This window comes from Helianthus annuus, chromosome 12 (assembly GCF_002127325.2).
Source record: "Helianthus annuus cultivar XRQ/B chromosome 12, HanXRQr2.0-SUNRISE, whole genome shotgun sequence".
In the NCBI taxonomy this organism is placed as follows: domain Eukaryota; kingdom Viridiplantae; phylum Streptophyta; class Magnoliopsida; order Asterales; family Asteraceae; genus Helianthus; species Helianthus annuus.
This window is the reverse complement of record NC_035444.2, coordinates 110130464-110149887: the sequence shown is the minus strand read 5'-3', so window position 1 is coordinate 110149887 and position 19424 is coordinate 110130464. Positions and strand designations below refer to the sequence as shown.

Below are 19424 nucleotides of genomic sequence, written 5' to 3'. Positions count from 1 at the left end.
TGAAGATGGGTTGAACTTCTGAACGACTACGAATGCGCCACCAATTATCATCCAGGCACGACCAATGTTGTGGCCGACGCCCTCAGTCGAAAGGACGCCCTACCTAAGCGCGTGCAAGCGCTACAGCCTAATATTCAGTCTGATCTTCCTGCATGGATGCGAAATGCTCAGGTAGAAGCATTGAAACCAGAAAACGTCAAGGCTGAAGCCTTAAGCGGCTCGAGGCAACGGTTAGAACAGAAGGAAGACGGCGCCTACTATGTAACAGGACGTATTGGGTCCTACTCTATGGCGATCTACGCGAACTTGTGATGGATGAAGCACACAAGTCTCGTTACTCGGTACATCCAGGGTCGGATAAAATGTACCACGACATTAGAACTACATATTGGTGGCCTCGCATGAAGGCCCACATTGCAAATGATTGGCTTGTGCGAGAGTCAAGACAGAGTACCAGAAACCCTCAGACTTACTTCAGCAACCCAGGATACCACAGTGGAAATGGGAAGAGATTTCCATGGATTTTGTTACGGGCTTACCTAAATCTCAGCGTGGGAATGATACTATATGGGTGATCGTGGATCGACTCACCAAGTCTGCACACTTCCTGACTATAAAGGAAACGGATAAGTTCTCCACTCTCGCAGACATCTATCTTAAAGAAGTTGTTTCGAGGCACGGGGTGCCCACCTCCATCATTTCGGATCGGGATGCACGATTCACGTCAGAGCTATGGCAAGCGAAGCACGAATATTTCGGCCCACGATTAGACATGAGCACAGCATATCATCCTCAGATGGATGGGCAGTCTGAGCGAACGATCCAGACCCTTGAAGACATGCTTCAGGCATGTGTTATCGATTTCGGCAACGACTGGGGAAAAACACCTTCCTTTAGTGGAGTTCTCATACAACAACAGTTACCACACCAGCATACGAGCCGCTCCATTCGAGGCATTGTACGGACGTAAATGCCGGTCACCTCTCGGTTGGGCAGAGGTGGGAGATAGTCAGATTACAGGTCCAGAAATGGTAGTTGATGCTACTGGACGAATAGCACAAATACGACAACGCATGGCGGCAGCACGCGACCGTCAGAAAGCCTACGCGGATAAGCGTAGGAAGCCATTGGAATTTCAGGTCGGGGACCGGGTTTTACGTAGCCTACCGATTGAACCTACCAGCTGAACTCGGGGCAGTTCACAATGTATTTCACGTGTCGAATCTGAAGAAGCGCCTGTCAGATGAGACCCTCATAATTCCTTCAAGGAACTCACTATCGACGAGCGGTTGTAGTTCGTCGAGGAGCCAGTTGAAATCATGGACCGGGATGTTAAGGTCCTCAAACACAAGAGAATCCCTCTTGTTCGAGTTCGTTGGAACTCCCGACGTGACCCAGAGTACACCTGGGAACGCGAAGATGAGATGACAGAAAAGTACCCCCAGTTATTCGAAACCAGTGCAACCACTACTGAGGCTGAAGCTACTTCTACTGAATTTCGGGACGAAATTCCAAATCAACGGGGGGATGATGTGACACCCCAGGAAAACCAGTGAACGATATACCTTACCTAGCTTCCTCAGTGAGTGCGTACCAAATTTCGGGACGAAATTTCTTTTAAGTTGGGGATAATGTGACAACTCGAACTTTTGACTTTCCGCGTTGACTTTGACCATGGACTTTGACTGTTTGACTTGGTTGACTTGTAACTGTACACTTCGTGTTATAATGAAACGTATTGTATTATGATTGTTGCATGTATGGGATTGATATTATGTCATGAGACTTGTTATATTAGAAAAACATAAACTATTTAACATGAGAGGACCCGACGAAACAGACTGTCTCGCCATATACATCTCGACGAAACAGAAGTCTGTTTCGCCAAGCCCAAATACGCCAAAGCCCAGTTAGGGCCCAACATCATATTAGTTACGTATTTAGCGATTAAGGGGTCGTACATGACCAGTTACAAAACCCTACTTCTTTTTGTTGTGCGACGGCAAGTAGCCCCCTTCACTCCAATTGCTAACTTTGAGGTAAACCTTTGTTCACTTTTATTGATGTTAAGCAACTGCAGTCATGTTTTTGTTTAATAATTGTGATATATGTGTTGTTATTAAATTGTGATTCTATTTGATTGGTAGTGGTGGCCGGCCAAGTATGTGATGGGGGTTTTGTTTTCAAACTTGATCCTAGCATGTGTTGGTTTATTTGATCAGTGATGGAACTGACAACAAACCTTTCAAGCATTGACCTTTTATTATGAGTGATATAGGGGTCCAATGAAATACTTTGTTTATGATGGTTTGGTCAAATAATTCATTGATGCCAAGAATAGTGTCGGCCATATTATTCAATTGTTATAAATTGATGGTGGGTAGTATCATAATTAGTAAAACTGGCGGCTTAGTATAAGATTGGTGGATATGTCGGCTGGATGTTTGAGAACCGACCCACTTGTAATCGGCCCTATCATATGCAGCCAATGTTGTCCTTAGTTCACGTGCATATCCAAGTTTACTTTCATGGTTGTATAAATTTTCAAACCCCACCAAACATGTTGGTCCAATAACATTTGAGGTAGCCTTAATTGTTGGCCACTATGCTTATGCTATACTTGTGAACTTTACTTGTTTTGGTCCAATAGAATTAGGACAAGGGCTAGGGTGTCGGCTGCCATATGTGAAGTCTAATCAAATAAAATAGTATAACCTGTTATTAGATTGAAAATATTTGCATGGGTTCCAATTTATTTGATTGGTAGGTTTGGCCACATTTTCTAATTGGTAATAAGGGGGGGCGGACTGAAGAATTTAATTGGGAAATTATTTTGAGTTCTAGTGGTTAGCATGATATCTGAGTTTTAAAGGTGAACAGGATCCGAGTTCTTTTACGTTGACATGTTATGGTCCGAATTTTTGTAAAGACTTTATAATGACTTAAGGCCGAGTTTTAAATGAGTGACTAGTGGTCCGAGTTTTTGCTTGATTATGTTGTCCGAGGTCTTGAAAGAATTTGTGTAGTCCGAACTTCAAACAACGCAAAGGGGGGGTGTATGTCCGAGTTTTGAGTAGTAAACATGAAGTCCGACTTTTAACCTTGGAAGGGTGGTCCGACCTTTCATTTATGCTTATGTCCGAGTTTTGTGAACAAGTAGTCCGAGTTTCATGGCTTTAAAACCCCTCACACTTTGTCCGAATTTTTGTAATGTAATGTTGTTTGAGTTCTAAGCTTTATAAAAGTTGAATTTGTTATAAAAGTTGATGTGACCGACTGTTATATCTGTAAGGCAGATAACGCCGTTAAATATGTCGACTGTGCTACGTATGTAAAGTATATGAATCCCTGCTAAGTCTAGTTGATTAACCCTGTTAACTGTTAAGTGTTAACTGTGTTCTATTCTGCATGATACGATACCGTATGTTACTGAAATTGCTGTGTGTTATTGTATGAATGTGCAAGCCATGTCAGGTCGGTATGTAATCAATTATCACACACAGTCGATTGAACACCAAGACTTATAACCCTAATTGATCTCAAACACTTACATCAAATCATGTGCAATGTACTTAGGTCGTGTGTAACGGACTTAGACGGTTGATAAACCCTAGAGCATAGCATACCGAGCAAACCAAGGTGAGTTCACACAGCCAAGGCATGGGTTCCCAGGGTGGGAATGGGTTGGATGATTATTTGTGCATGCTTAAATGATACTTGTCGAACTGCCTTCGCACACACCCTGGTTGGTAAAGACTATGGTCGCGAACGAACTACTCAACTGCCTTCGCACACACCCTGGTCGGTAAAGACTATGGTCGCGAACGAACTGATCAATTGCCTTCGCACACACCCTGGTCAGTAAAGACTACGGTCGCGAACTAACGAACCTAATCTTCGCACACATGCCTGTGAGGCCGCGATGGAACTGATACGATATGAAACTTAATTGAACAAACGCACTATTACCCAAACTAAACTATAAACTGTGAACTCGCTCAACTAGTTTGTTGATTATCTGCTGCATGCCTTGCAGGACCTTAGGTACATATTGGAGCTTGCACAAGGAGGGAGCAGGTCGTTGTGGGAATTGGATCGCGAACGTTAATTGAACTCATAATTACATTTGAGAATTTTATTACTATGCTTCCGCTACTTAAACAATGTTTGGTTTTGAAACATCAGTCATATCTTTATGAATTGTATTAACTACTTTTGATTATTAAATACTATGTTTGATATGATTGATGGCTTGATCCTGGTCAGTCACGCCTCCAAGCGGTGGTACTCCGCGTGTGGGATTTTGGGGGTGTGACAGTACATATCCTACCCAAGGAGGATATGTAGATTCAATTTTAAGTTCTTTAACCCATTCCCAAACCACCGGGAATCCCATGCCTTAGAAAGTGTGTGAACTCACCTCGGTTTGCTCGGTTAGATTCTCAAATATAGCTAACAGTCAGAGTCGATCAATCACGTCCTAATATAATTACCAGTTAATCATTTAGTGGTTTTCAAATAGAGCACAAAGTTCCTACATGTATCTATCACACAACATGCATCACTTTAACGGTTTATGCCCATCTAAGTTTCCCATCCATCCCCCACTCAAAATCAAACATACGATAAAGCACATAACATATATAACATGTTAGATCATTCATCGATAGCATACTCGACATTTAGACACGCAAGTCACAATTTATGTCAATTCAGCATTAATATTCAAAACCGGCTGTTTTCGGACATTTAGATAAGTTAGTTAAGTTATTCCAAAAATTCCCAATTTTTTACAGGATGTCTTAAACGTTCCATATTTTATTGTGTAAAAATATCGGGGTCCGGTTCATTACCAATATTTTATAAAAATTCATATTCCGGACTGAACTCAGATTTATGTATTTCTGACCACAGTCCACGGAACAATTTATTAAAAATTCATCGAGTGTCCGATTTACGAAATTCCAGTGGGGTAATTACAAATGCATCTTTTGTCATCTACTGTACAAATTTCATGGTCCGATTCATCACAAAACTCAGGTTATGACAGAAAGTATGACACCCATTTATTGCTGTCAAAATTCAGCTTAAGTTGCTGTTACAAATTAATACTTTAAAAATAGTAAACGATGTCCAAAAATTACGATTCCGGTGCCATTAGAACCGTATTTCATAATAACATATTTTAGATTCAAAATATCGGTTTTTCGTTGAATTTATGCCCTGTTTATAGCCTGTTAAAGGCGGCTGAAAATACACATCAGCAAGCTGTTATCAGTCTAAAGGCTACTAAAACGCACACATATGATTACCATTCATTCTAATAATGATTTACAACAGGTTATAAGTTATTTACAGCAAACTAATACTCATATATTTCAGATTTATCTTGTATTACCATGTTTCATCATTATTTACTCTTTAACCAACAAGTTCATCACTCTAGCAAGACTTTTTAGTTTTGATTTTTAGTGTTCACGATTTATCCGACAAAACGCTTATTAACCACTCTAGACAAGATCAAGAAGAGGTTTAGAGTCACCTTTGAGTATGCAGGAAATGGTTGGAATGGAGGTTGATGGTGACGAGATGGTGGCTGAAGGTGGCTGCCGTGAGGGTGTAGGGGGGGGGGGTGAAAGTGTTTGTTGATGAAGTGTAGGATGAGAGATAATGGTGGACCTTAAGGTTAATTTATAAACCAACTATCTTCATTGTCCAACAAGTAATATGTCATTTAGATATCCCACACATGGGATTAAAATAATCAACAAGGACAAGGGTGTGTCACCCTTTTGGTGACCATTCGGTTGGGGGGGGGGGTAATTGGGTTGGTTTCTAACTATTTAGTTAGTGTTAGTTTGTTAAGTTAGGGGGTTAATTTAGTTACTAGCATGTAGTGTCTTGTGGCGGGTGTTAGGGTATTCGGGGACCCTAACTAGCTCAGAAAAGAAAAGCAATGTCAATGACAATATTTTTATGTCCCGGGTAAAGTCCGGTTGTTCGGTTCGGTGTTGTTCCGTTAAACTGCTTAATTAATCCGTAAAGCGTCTTACATATATATTTTTGTAACGTTTTTAATTTCTAGCACTTAGGAAAACATACTAGATTATTTAGTAACTTTTCTGTACACTACTAGTATGTTACAAGCACATGTAAGTATAACAAAGAAATCAGAAAGCAGTTAAATGATTCAGCACAGTCATCAAGCACTTTATTTATCATTAATAAATTGTACGGAATACATGGAATTATGAGGGTTGTCACATCAGTGAAAAAAAATGTAACACGGATACAACAAAAATGTACAAAAATCTGAGGCAAAAATAAAATGTAACATGGTAAAAACAAAACCAAAAAATCCATAACATTTAAAATTCTCAGATTCAATACATCAAAAGTCTACATAAATCTCAGATTCAACACATGAATTAGAAGATAAAGATATAAAGAGAGAGAGAGAGAGAGAGAGAGAGGGAAAAGTCATAAATAACACATTTTTACACATTTCATACCTTAAAATGTCTGATTCAACTAAAAACACTTACAAAAAATGTGTAATTTTAGATAAAAAAAAACATAAAGAGAATTTAAAAAAAGTAACAAGATTCATATCTGATTCAGCTGATGGAGTGTAAGTTAAATTTCGTTAGGTGTATAAAAAACCACTTAATTATACTCACTAGTTACTCGTTTTTAATAAAATATAAAATAGAATCGTCATAAAAGTATAAACGTGTTGAGTATATAAAAAATATATTTTTATACATTTGTATTCGTATCAAGCTAACTATGTATCGCAAATATAATTTACAAGCTACGCGTTGAAAACTTCAAAAACTAACAATTGTATGTATCTAAATATATATTTATAGTATGGGCTCAGTTCAAATGAGAACCACCATGAGTTGTAAGAACTTTTTCTTCACGCGTGAGTTGGGCCAAATTTTTTTTCACAAACGTAGATGAAAATATTATAAACATATCTGTAACAAAAGTAAAAAAAATTGTCGAGTCGTTAGTTTTGACTGTTACAAGTTTTTTTTACGCACTAGTGTAAATTTTATACGAAGATAAATTTTTTTTTACCTCTCATGTAAATGTGGGTATGCGGCATTTTTTTAATTTTTTTTTTTGCTAAAACAAGTGATTTTTTATGACTTTTGAGAAAAAAATTTCGGAAAACCTTTTGAATGACCTAGTTCTCATGGTTCTCACAACTAAAAGTGATTCTCATTTTAACCTATCTCTTTATAGTATTATACCCATAATAATATTATAGATTGATTTCCCAAGTACTTAGACAATTATCACCAACGTTTGTACGTGTCGGGTTAACTCGTGTATGACCCGGTAATTCATAAAAAAATTATCAGATGCAAATTTGACACGGATAGACATTGTTATGCATATGACGACCAAATTAATTAAACCTAAGTCTAAAATGTAAGATCACGATGTGTGTGAGATTCAAGCGCGTAAAGATGTTAGCATAAATTTGCGGGTTGTCACATAATCTGTACTAGGACTGACTTGGCACGATATTATTCGCTCCACCTCAACGTCCCCCAGTACTTCTTGTCGAGTTGTCGCTAGCTGTCTCCTAGATATTCTGTACCAAGGTCTGACGATCAATGATTCGTGCCACGTGCTTTTCCTTAGATGTCGCTTGTGTTCCCTCTGCCATTGTCGGTGGTGTCTCACGTCTATCGCCAGTTTTGTTCTGTCAACGTTCTAGATCTATCTAGACGACGGAGTTTCTAGAATGGTATGACCCCTTAGGTGCGTATCCGCGTACGCTCTCTATCTTTCTCTGGGACCATACCCTGAAATAATTGATGTTTTAACTAGGAGACATCTACATAAATAATTACATCAAGAATATTATAGTGGCACCCAACTTAACTTAGATTAAAGTCGAACCACGCACCCATTACACGATGGATTGATTACATGACCAAAGAAATAATTGAAGGTGAGGCATGTACAATACAACCACCACCGATTGGAAAGGAAAGGAAAGGTTGGTTGGTTGGTATCAAAAAGTCAAAACCATCGACACTTGGATCCTCCTCTCCTACCAAACAAACACCCTTTCTCCATACTTTCTTTGCGCTCTCTCTCTCACACAGACACAGACAAGCGAAGAAAGAAGAAAGAAGAAGAAGAGATCAACAGCATCCGAACACTGTTTGATTCGATTCTTCACAATATTTCATCTGAGTGAGCTTCTGCTAAATTAACCTGTAAGCTCTCTAATCCCAGCACTCACACACCTTACTATTTCGATTTAGGGTTGCTCAATTGTGTTCCTCAGAACTTAACACACGCAAAACTTACTTCTATTTGTTTTTATTTTCAATCTCAGACTGATATCAAGTGTCGAACCAAGTTGTTATGAATTTTGAAGCTGAAATTGAAATAATATATATATATATGTGTTCATGAGAAAGAGGATGATGCAGTTTGACTTTAGATAAATAACACGTTGCTTCTAGGTTTTGTATATGATAGAGGCTTCTTAACCCTAGGTATAACATGCTTTAGTTAAGATTCTTGACGTAATTCGAATGATGTGGATCAAGTTTTTGAATTTTTGTTGAGCCTATGATGAAGAGACAGAGACTGCTATATGTCGAGTTACCGAACTATCCCTAACCTTATGCAATTGATGTTCTAAACTAGCAAACATCACTTGAAATCAGACATTGATCCAAACACCCTGCAATATGCTGCACAAGAGATAATATATTCATATTTTTAGATTAGATGCATTTGCCAATAATCAATGATGAGTTAGGTTAGTTACTAATATATAATATATTTTTTGGGTAAATGTGTGTGTGTGTGTGTGTGTATGTACATACTACATACACACATATGACACCCGTTCTGAAAGCTTGGTTTTGGTTTCTACAAGTAACTTGCTAAATTATATGCAGGGGCGGTGGGATATTCATACATTCTATGACATTGTTCGGTACCTATTGATCGCGGTTTATTCAATAGCTATTTTAACACAAAAAAACCTTGGCACGTTTTTTTTATTAAGAGGCCATGATGGCAGAGTTCAGTCCGAGGACTGATACTTCCACTGATGGGGACACTGATGACAAGGCTATGGGGGTAATACTTTAACTACTTGAATGTTCTTTTTGGGTCATTTACATCTTATATATGAAGCTTTTGGGAAACTTTAAATCAATGATCTACAACAATATTTGAGATTTTTGTTTTCTCATTTTTTTTTGAGATAGACTTGAATTTCATAGATGGAATTTGCTAATAGATGGTGCTTGTGATTATTCTAATGCAGTACAATAATGGTCAATCCCATGGGCTTGTGGTTTCTGATGCTAGTGACAAGTCGAGGGACCAAAAGGTTTTTGTTACTTGATTTTTCTAAACTACATAATAGTTGCTATTGTCATTATGAATACAGAGACATGACAGTTATTAGAGGTGGTAAGTGGTAACAAGGGCAGGTCAAGCGGGTTGGATATCAGGTCTAAACAGGTTTATGCTAGATCAAAACATGTTGGGTTGACTCACACACACTTTTTTGCCACCGTTTAAGTTTATGTAAAAAACATATTAAGCACTATATATGATCACAAAATTATATATAATAAATTAATAATATAAATGTTTGAATTAAAGCAAGTTAGGGAGGTTACATACTTAAAGATGCACTTAAGTGACTTTTCAACCCTACCCGTTTATTTTTTAGCTAGATATAATGTTTTACCTGTATGGGATAATTCATAACCCAAATTGACCTGTCCATAATTAATGGGTTGAAAATGCCACCGCTAAATTAATTATCTAGATGTGCTTCAAGTCAAGTGATGCTGTTATTTTGGACTTGATAGCCAAGTCTGCGGTTGTAATGCTATCGTCTGATTTATTGTTTAACTATAATGAATCTTCAGACACTTCGTAGGCTTGCTCAAAATCGTGAAGCTGCAAGAAAAAGTCGTTTACGGAAGAAGGTATATTTTCTTTTCATCTCTTAATGAAAGTGATAATAGGTTATGACCTGCGCTCGTGATACCATGAAAGTGATAATAGGGTCAATGCCCTCCTTTGTATTACGTATCCAATATATACACAAGATTACAATCACTAATTTTGGGATGATTACAATGGTATCCTCTAAATATATGGGGAGATATTTGTTTCTATATAACACATGCTATTAGTTAAGTTGCTCATCTCTTCTTTTACCTTGAATCTTTATTTTTTTTATCAGGTTGTTGGTTTTATCACCCTAGAGGGTTATATGGAACATGTTGAATGTTACTTGTGACATTAGATATCTCAACATTGACCATTGATAACTAAATCTGGCTTCGTTTCTGCTCACATGGTACCTTATTAGTAATGCCTCCATAAATATGGTTCTTGTGTTCCCAAAAAGATGATATACTTCATACCTTAGACATAGTTATTATTAGTGCTCATAGCGACGCTATTTGATTTTGGCGCCTCCATAGCGGGCAAATAGCGGGATTTTAGGTTTTTTTGCTTTTTTTTTTGTTTTTCTTTAATATAAATAGCAGGATCTTATAGGTATAAAGTAGCAGGATTTTAGGTTTTTTGTTAAGCATATATATAAAACAGCATATACAACAGCTTATTTGGATATAATCTACATATAAAATATTTCTAAATTTTATCCTAGTGTGTCACTAAACATAAAATAGCGCCCGCTATTTCATCGCTATTGTTACGTAGCGTATAGGTAGCTTGTCGCTATTGTCCGCTATTCGCTACAATATGCAAATATTAGCTATGTTTATGTGTAGTAGTTGAGCCAGAAATTCTATGAAGACAATCATCATAGAATTATGTTATTATTATTAGTATTATTTATTATTTATTATTTATCATCATCATGATCATCATCATGGATGATGATTATTATTATTATTATTATTATTATTATTATTATTATTATATTATTATTATTATTTATTATTTATTATTTATTAGATTTAAATAGCACTTCGAAAATAAGCCATAGGTTATGCAATATTTATTCAAGGTTTGAAGTTATTTGTTTACTTGATTGTGAAAAACTGAATCCAAGTTAGTGCATCGCAAATTGGTTTATAGTTTGGCTTTCAGAGCTGCATTTTTCAATAATTTAGCCCAATGCTATCTGAAAGAAAGATGGCGCAGGGTATTATGCATGAGATAGATGGATCATGGATGTGGATAACTAAAGATATGTATAATTTTTGGTAAATCTGCAATTTAAGGAATCACATTATATAATGTGTACTCATGACGTCATTTTTATTATGCGCATATAATGTATATATGTGTGGGCCATCAGGGGGCAAAAGTGAAAGTGCACTAATTTTAACGTTATGTTACTAATTTCGTGAAAATATAACGTTAAAAGCTGAGGACAGCTAATCATGCATCATGTAGTGGCGTTGATAGCTGAAAGACAAAAGGGTACATGCACTAATCGGTCTTTGTCCCGATTGCTGAGTGTTATGTGCCTTATGTCCAAGGCTTGATGCAAAACTACTATCGAGTCGGGGGGTCTCACTGGAAGCAGCCTCTCTATTCCTACGGGGTAGAGGTAAGGCTGTCTACATCTTACTCTCCTTAGACCCTACCTTTGCTTTGCTATTGGTGGTATTTACTGAGTATGATGATGATGAGCTGTATTATGGACCTTTTGTATTAAGTTGGTAATCGTAGAGACTTGTCAGTGTAAAATGTCCTCACTACTAATTTAGTGTTTTTCTTGTCGGTAGCCATTACTTGAAACTATTAACATTGCTTTGGGTACATAAGTTTTCTTTATTTTTCCTCTTCAAGAGGCATTATAGTCATTAAAACCACAACAAAAGTTCAAAACATCATAGAAGTATGTGCCAATCAATATACATGTTGCATTTTTTAGTATGGAATATTTTTAATCCTTTTTTCATCTTGACCAATTTTAGACTCTCCTTTCTCTCAAATTATAAATGGTGAAAATCGTTATTTTAACTGTTCTCATTGGATTTTGTAGGCCTATGTCCAACAGCTCGAAAGTAGCAGAATGAAGTTGAGCCAACTCGAGCAAGAGCTTCAGCGCGCTAGGCAGCAGGTTTGGTTTCATCAATCCTTTTCATTTAAAAAAAAAAAAAAAACGTTTGAAGCAGCTTCACCTGTCTTAATGTTATTTCTTCTTTGCTGAAAGGGCATCTTTATTTCAAGTTCAGGGGAACAGTCTCAATCAACAAGTGGAAATGGTATGACCATGTGATTTTCCGTCTTATATATCCCTTGTCACTTGTGAGTACTTCCTGTCAACAATTCCTGTCGAGTAACAAAAACTTTGTTACAATGACATTGTAATTTGAAACCTGTAAACCTTTGTTTTGTTCTGTGGTGTCTGTTTGGTATATCTGTAGCTAGTTACTCTTTGGTATATCACCGAAAACTTTGTAAACCCTTGTTTTGTAGATTCACTTCAGTATGTTCCATCTATGCACATCCCATAAGTTGGTAAAAAATTGATGTGATAATTGTATATTCCAAAAGGTGGAGATGGCAATTTCGAACCTTGGTTTTAAAAAGCGAGAGGCGCACAAAAGCGACGAGGTCTAAAATTGAGGGGCGAAGCGCAAAGCGCAAAAGCGGTGGGCTTTTCGTACCCGAGGCGCAAGATGTTTATAATTTTTTTTATATATCCCATAGGTTTTTAGCTTCCTTTAACAAAATATAGCTATAAGTAAGACTTTTATACCATTTTAGTTACATGTACAAGTCAAAAAACCCAAGGTACAACATTTTTACGCAGTAAAACGCCTAAGTTACATGAGGGGCGCGCCTCAGGCCAAAAAGCCCACAAAAAAACATAAAAAAATGCGCCTTTTGGTCGCTTCCTGTAATTACACAAGGCAAGAAGCAAAAAAGCCCCAGGCCCTGCGCCTAGGGCGCGCTTTTTAAAACCAAGTTTCGAACCATTTACTTACAAGCGGGCCATTCAGGCAAAAGACTTATTTTTATAGGAATGAGATCAAACAAATCATTAAATTTGCATTCTTAATGCAGAAAACCTTTCTATAGAAAATAGGATGATTATTGAAATACCATGATTTTTGTGATTATTTCTGACACGCTAATTATCTATTAATAACTTAACGAATTTGGACAAGGAATGTTTGAGCTCAACGGAAACCCAACTGGACCATTTGGAGCTTTACCAAATGTTACACGTTTTGACTCAAACCTGTTTCATTGTTTACCCGATCCACCTGACCATTCATTATGCCATCTCTACTGAAAAGTTGTATAGAGGATGATAGGAAAGTTTCTTGAATATTTTTGTTTGTGCAATTGAGTTTACTTTTATGTCATTGTAATCGAATCTAATAAGTCGTATTGAAAAATAACAATTATACAGGAGCTTCATCTTTTCATGTGGAATATGCACGGTGGTTGGAAGAGCAAAACCGTAGAATTACTGAGCTAAGAGAAGCTGTTAGCTCACATGCTGCTGATGGTGAACTTCGCATTATTGTTGATGGTGTGGTGGCACATTATGAAGATATTTTTCGAATAAAAGGTGATGCTGCAAAGGCTGATGTCTTCCACATTCTATCCGGCATGTGGAAAACGCCTGCAGAACGATGCTTTCTTTGGTTAGGTGGATTTCGTTCATCAGAACTCCTCAAGGTACTGAGTGTCTACTCTAAACTGGCATCTTTTCATTAACATCTATGCCAGATGTATGGAAATAAGATGTTTTATGGAACTGTTTTTTGCAGCTACTTATAACCCAATTGGAGCCTTTGACAGAGCAGCAGTTATTAGCCATAAATAACTTGCAGCAAACATCTCAGCAGGCAGAGGACGCCTTATCTCAGGGTATGGATGCATTACAGCAGTCATTAGCCGAGACATTAGCAGGCTCCATTGGTCCTTCAGGCAACGTAGCTAATTACATGGGCCAAATGGCTATGGCTATGGGTAAACTAGGAACCCTTGAGGGTTTCATTAGACAGGTACGACTTTACATCATCACACACACACGGGACTGGTTGTGGCAACTTACAACCATTTTGAGGTTTTTTTTTTTTTTTTTTTTTTTTTTTTTTTTTTTTACAGCTGGTAAAACAGATCAAAGAAATAATTTAGCTTAAAAGGAAAACAGTAACAGTCTTAAGGGTTTCAAACTAGTCTATTGTTTCTGTACTCACATTTAACACATTAATTATTTATAAGAAAATTACAAAACTTGAGAAAAAAATATTTGTGAGTCAACCTTACCTAGCCTATATCGACACTTGCTAAAAATGACACACACATACACACTTGCTCCACTATAAAGAAGGCATGTCAATGATGAAATGATTTGGTGGTGGTGGTAGCAGGCAGACAATTTGAGGCAGCAAACCTTGCAGCAAATGCATAGGATATTGACGACACGTCAATCAGCTAGAGCACTTATAGCCATTAATGACTATTTCTCACGCCTCCGCGCTCTTAGCTCATTATGGCTCGCACGTCCTCGTGAATAATATTCTCGTCCTCTTAGCAAGGCAGGCAATCACGCTAACACAGATTAACGGGTTGGTTCAAGGTTAATGTATTCAAAAGGTAATCCTAAGTCTGATTGCAATCCCTAAGTATGTAATGATGTTATCCCAGTTTTTTAGTCTCGAAAGTTGCACTTTTCTTTTCATCTTGTAGCTAGCCAATTTCAACTCGTTATATACTAATGTGTCGTTTTAGGGCATGTTTTTGGGGTTAATTGTAACAAAATACATATAATTCCGCTTTTTTTTAAGTTCCAGGTGTGTAATCTACTTTCATTATACCATTTAATATAAGCATACATGTATTATGTTTTTCGCTTTTAAAATTATGTTACATGTCATCATCATCATCATACTCAGTAAATCCCACCAATAGCAAAGCTAAGGTATGGTCTGAGGATTGTAAGATGTAGATAGCCTTACCTCTACCCCGTAGGAATAGAAAGGCTGCTTCCAGTGAGACCACCGGCTCGATAGTTGTTTTGCATCAAGTCTTGGAAGATGATCATCTGTTGATGATCATCAAGACTCTTTCTATATTTTGCGTTGATTAGATCTTACTTTTGTAAGATCATTTGGGATATTGGGGGGTAATCGTTTTGGTTTGGGTTGATAAGAGTTTTGTCACCTGGTTTTGTCGCTACATCTTGTTTCTGTTGTTCTTATTTTTGTGTTGGTTGTTTCAATTGATCATTATACCATAACTTCAACACTTATTAGCCATCTCCTCAAGAATTTGAAGAGCCTTAAGCGCAAAAGAGACCAGGGTTAGTATTTTTTGTATTACATGTCCAAATCTTTTTGTTTTCTTTTTTGAAGATTTTTAAATCCTATTCCGCCCGCATTCCTCTCCATGCATCTACTTGATGCATACAACCTCCTCTAATCGTTTCAATTAAATGTTTAGATTGCTATTATAATTAACACACGAATCACTGTAAACAGTCAAAAGAAATCACAAAATTTGGTGTATTGACATCCATTCTAGGATGGCAATTGACCAGTTTGATTCGGCCGTACTAAATTGATAAAAAGATAAATGGGTTGATTTACGTTAGACGACCTTTGCGTTGCTTAACCCATCCTACATACATGTTATCAAATAAATACAATCTGAATTTCATTAAGGCCTAAGGGCACGTTTTTTGGAGCTCGAACAGGGTACACGAATTCTCAAGACGGCCCTGCTGAGCTGGCGGTTGCATGCTGGCAATCATGAAGTGATACGTCTCTCTTCTAAACTTGTTTTTGGACCTTTGTGTATTCAGCAGTCACTCTATCTACTTGATGCATACAACCTCCTAATCATTTCAATTAAATGTTTAGATTGCTATTATAATTAACACACTAATCACTGTAAACAGTCAAAAGAAATCACAAAAGCTGGTGTATTGACATCGATTCTAGGATGGCAATTGACCTGTTTGATTCGGCCGTACTAAATTGATAAAAAGATCGACTTGTTTTCATATAAATGGGTTGACTTTACGTTGCTTAACCCATCCTACATACATGTTGTCAAATAAATACAATCTGAATTGACTTGTTTTCATATAAATGGGTTGAAGTTGGCACACGGTGGGATCTTTGTTCTTTGGTACAGATAGCTGAGCTGGCGGTTGCATGCTGGCAATCATGAAGTGATACGTCTTTCTCTTCTAAACTTGTTTTTGGACCTTTGGGTATTCAGCAGTCACTCTATCATGGTCACCTGTCTACTTGTCTTTGTGTGCCCCTTACTAGCTTCAGGGCTTGCTTGAAATTGCTACTTTATAATATAATATAGTATAAGCAATAGCACTAGTTCTAGTGAATTGACCAAACACTTGTTACTGTTGGATTATTTCGAACAAAATGCATATTTTGAAGTCCCAGAATCTAAAGTCAATGTTTGTCCATCACAATTAATAGAAGTTTTAAAATGAGACAGTTAGACTGAAGGGAGTGGGGCGTCCTTTAGAGGGGGCGTCTTGCGACATGTGGCGCCACGTCAGATCAGAGGATTTTGAGCAAAAAAGGGGGCGTGGTGTTTGGGGCGGCTTGGGGCGTCTTGGAGGGGGGGAGTTCTTGGAATTTTGTGCCAAAAGTTGATTTGTGTGAGAGGAGTGGCGACGAGAAGAGGACGGGCAAAGGGGGGACGCCCTTGGGGACGCCTATGGGGGGCGGTGTTTGGGGCGGCGTCGGAGGGGGAGACGCCCCACTCCGTTTAGTCTTACTATTTGCGATTAGAACGTGGAGATAAGTGTGGGGGTTAGCTGAACCTACGCTCCTTTAGACCATTTGAGACTATGATAATTACAATTAATTATATGACTAGTCTGATAGGTCTCCCACAAGTTAAAGACAGACGGGGAATGGCGTGTAGTTTGGTGTAAAATGTGTAAAACTAGGTGAGCCATGTAAGTTCAACTACAATGTTGGCATAAGTTTTGTATTTAGGCTCGGTAGAGGAATATTGAAATTGTGAGTTGCTTGCAAGTAGTTCATAAGATAAGGTTATTATAACCCAAATAGATAGAAAATCCTCTTGTGGACCTATGATCTTTTAGACAATATAATAACATGGGTCAATAAACGGTACTTTAAGATTATCATCATAACGAAAATAATTTTGAACCGTAGTCTGTAAGAGAGATGTATGTTCAAATGGCACACAATTATTTACATAGAATGTTTAAACCGAACGATCTCGTGAGAAGCCTCCCCCCAAGTAAACGAAAACAATACTCACAAGATTAGTTAGTACGAGACGTATGAGGTTACAAATAGTATCATATCACTCAATTTCTAATGGGACAAACCTCATCCAAAACCATGAGTCCGCAGGCAATTCCATAAATAATCTCTAGCCTCAAATACCATAAACGCATTTTGGGTGGAAAATTTTCAAGACGAGTGACCTCTTAGAAAGCCTCCACCAAAGTAACTAAAACAAAATCATGAGCTCTTCGTGAGCAAAAGAAAGTGCAAGGTGTCGATGTTACAAAAGTTTGAATAACCTTGCATCAAGCAAGATCTAATTACCGAAACAAAGACCTTAAACCTTTGAAACTAATAATTATAAGTTTGAGATTTGCTGCCTAACCATATAAGACCAAACCAACTGTTCAAGGTTTATAACCAATTTCAGAGTAGAAGAAAATGAATGGCATGTAAGAAGGAACTAAGTAGAAGATACAGAGCAAACAAGCAAATGACATAGTTGAACTACAATTTAACTGGAAATAAGATCAAACAAAATGCACCCAACAAACTCCATTAATTTCTACTGAAAGTGTTTAATACCTCTTTTTAAAATAAAAGATGGGTTTGATGTTAAAGGTTCTCACTTCGCCATCATGACCTTCACGAATTCCTCGTAGTTGATCTGACCATCACCGTCGACATCAGCCTCACGGATCATTTCATCAACTTCCTCATCGGTCAGCTTCTCACCAAGATTTGTCATAACATGGCGAAGCTCGGCTGCAGAAATGAACCCATTTTGATCCTTGTCAAACACGCGGAAAGCCTCCTTAAGCTCTTCCTCAGAGTCGGTATCCTTCATCTTTCGAGCCATCAGATTCAAAAACTCAGGGAAATCAATAGTCCCATTCCCATCAGCATCAACCTCATTGATCATGTCCTGTAGTTCCGCTTCTGTTGGATTCTGTCCTAATGACCTCATAACCGTTCCCAGCTCCTTAGTAGTGATACAACCTGAACCAGTAACGATTTGAAGAATCAATAACGACTACAAGCTTTGAAATCAACGGTGCATTGCAGAAACAACTATTGTTTGGATTTGTTTCAGATCTAATCGCATTCAATTCTATCACAAAGGAAACAAACCCTACCGCTAAACAGGAACAACTAAATTTGAATCAAGTAATAAACAAAATCATCTCATACGGATGTACGTACGAACACTCGACAACTGAAATCATATCATATAAAGGATTCCAAAACTCTATTAGAAGTGATGCAACCTGAAACAGTGTGCATACATAATAACTTTACTTGAACGTAACATAGACAATAACAATCAATGGCCATTACAAGCCTACAAAACAATGAACAACTGTTTGAATATCTTTCAGATCTATGACCTAGGTTCATCGGCTACTAAGGATCTAGCACAAAAGAAACAAAACCTAAGTCAAATTACGGCTAAACAGCAACAAATCAATTAAAATCATCTCATACGGAACGTAAACAGTACGAACACTTGACAATCTAAACTATATCATACAGAACTCCAACAGAATTATCAAAACTAACAATCAACAACCAGATCTGATATTACGAACGATTCATGAACAGCTATTTGGTGTGTTTAAAACGTTCAGTGAAATTAAAAGAGACGAATCTGACCATCTCCGTCCTTGTCGAAAAGGCTGAAAGCTTCCTTAAACTCGGAGATCTGATCATCGGTAAGCTGATCCGCCATTGCACAACAGGAAGATGAAGAAGGAGAAGAAGAAATGTTGCAACTCAGGGACTGCGTTGTTTTGGGGTCTTGATCTTTTTTTCATATTATAATATAATAAAAAGTTTGTCTCGCCACACTTTTCTTTATTTACAATGATGCCCTTTAACCTAAAAAAATTGGTTCATTAATTATTACTTATTTTTGTTGTGAAACTAGCCTAATAGCAAAGACGGGGTTATTCAAATACAATATGGGTGAGAGGAAATACATGTGGATTAGCGACGATGGCTCTTGTTGACGGGGGTAGCTCAAGCCTCAATAAAATGACTAAGAATACATAATAGTTTGAAGGGTTAAAAGGTTCAAAGGTTTAAAACCCGGAAACTAAGGTGAACAGCAAAAAGAACGTGTACAGCAATCAGTCACTTCACTGATTACTTAAACAACTCTCCCACAGCCGCAAAAGC

The 19424-nt window shown here is 37.5% G+C and overlaps 2 protein-coding genes across 2 annotated transcripts; one reads left to right on the top strand and one right to left on the bottom strand.

Moving 5' to 3' along the window:
* The first annotated feature begins 7944 nt into the window (after positions 1-7944).
* LOC110895842 (transcription factor TGA2.2) lies at positions 7945-14854 on the top strand. The gene is made up of 9 exons (XM_022143206.2): positions 7945-8243; positions 8940-9123; positions 9314-9379; positions 9930-9989; positions 12032-12109; positions 12203-12254; positions 13412-13683; positions 13776-14012; positions 14382-14854. Exons 2-9 carry the CDS (start codon positions 9055-9057, stop codon positions 14526-14528), a joined length of 981 nt encoding a protein of 326 aa, XP_021998898.1. The 5' UTR covers positions 7945-8243; positions 8940-9054; the 3' UTR covers positions 14529-14854.
* Positions 14855-17635: 2781 nt separating this feature from the next.
* On the bottom strand, positions 17636-19056 carry LOC110895843 (calmodulin-7). Its single transcript, XM_022143207.2, has 2 exons — positions 18900-19056; positions 17636-18245 (listed from the first exon to the last, which is right to left on the bottom strand). Exons 1-2 carry the CDS (start codon positions 18973-18975, stop codon positions 17872-17874), a joined length of 450 nt encoding a protein of 149 aa, XP_021998899.1. The 5' UTR covers positions 18976-19056; the 3' UTR covers positions 17636-17871.
* Positions 19057-19424: the final 368 nt, after the last annotated feature.

Coding starts and splice junctions, on each gene's coding strand:
- LOC110895842 (XM_022143206.2), top strand. CDS start 9,055: ATGATGGCAGAGTTCAGTCCGAGGACTGATACTTCCACTGATGGGGAC. Junction 9,124..9,313: donor CTGATGACAAGGCTATGGGG/GTAATACTTTAA, acceptor ATTCTAATGCAG/TACAATAATGGTCAATCCCA. Junction 12,255..13,411: donor TCAATCAACAAGTGGAAATG/GTATGACCATGT, acceptor ACAATTATACAG/GAGCTTCATCTTTTCATGTG.
- LOC110895843 (XM_022143207.2), bottom strand. CDS start 18,975: ATGGCGGATCAGCTTACCGATGATCAGATCTCCGAGTTTAAGGAAGCT. Junction 18,246..18,899: donor TTTCGACAAGGACGGAGATG/GTCAGATTCGTC, acceptor TTACTGGTTCAG/GTTGTATCACTACTAAGGAG.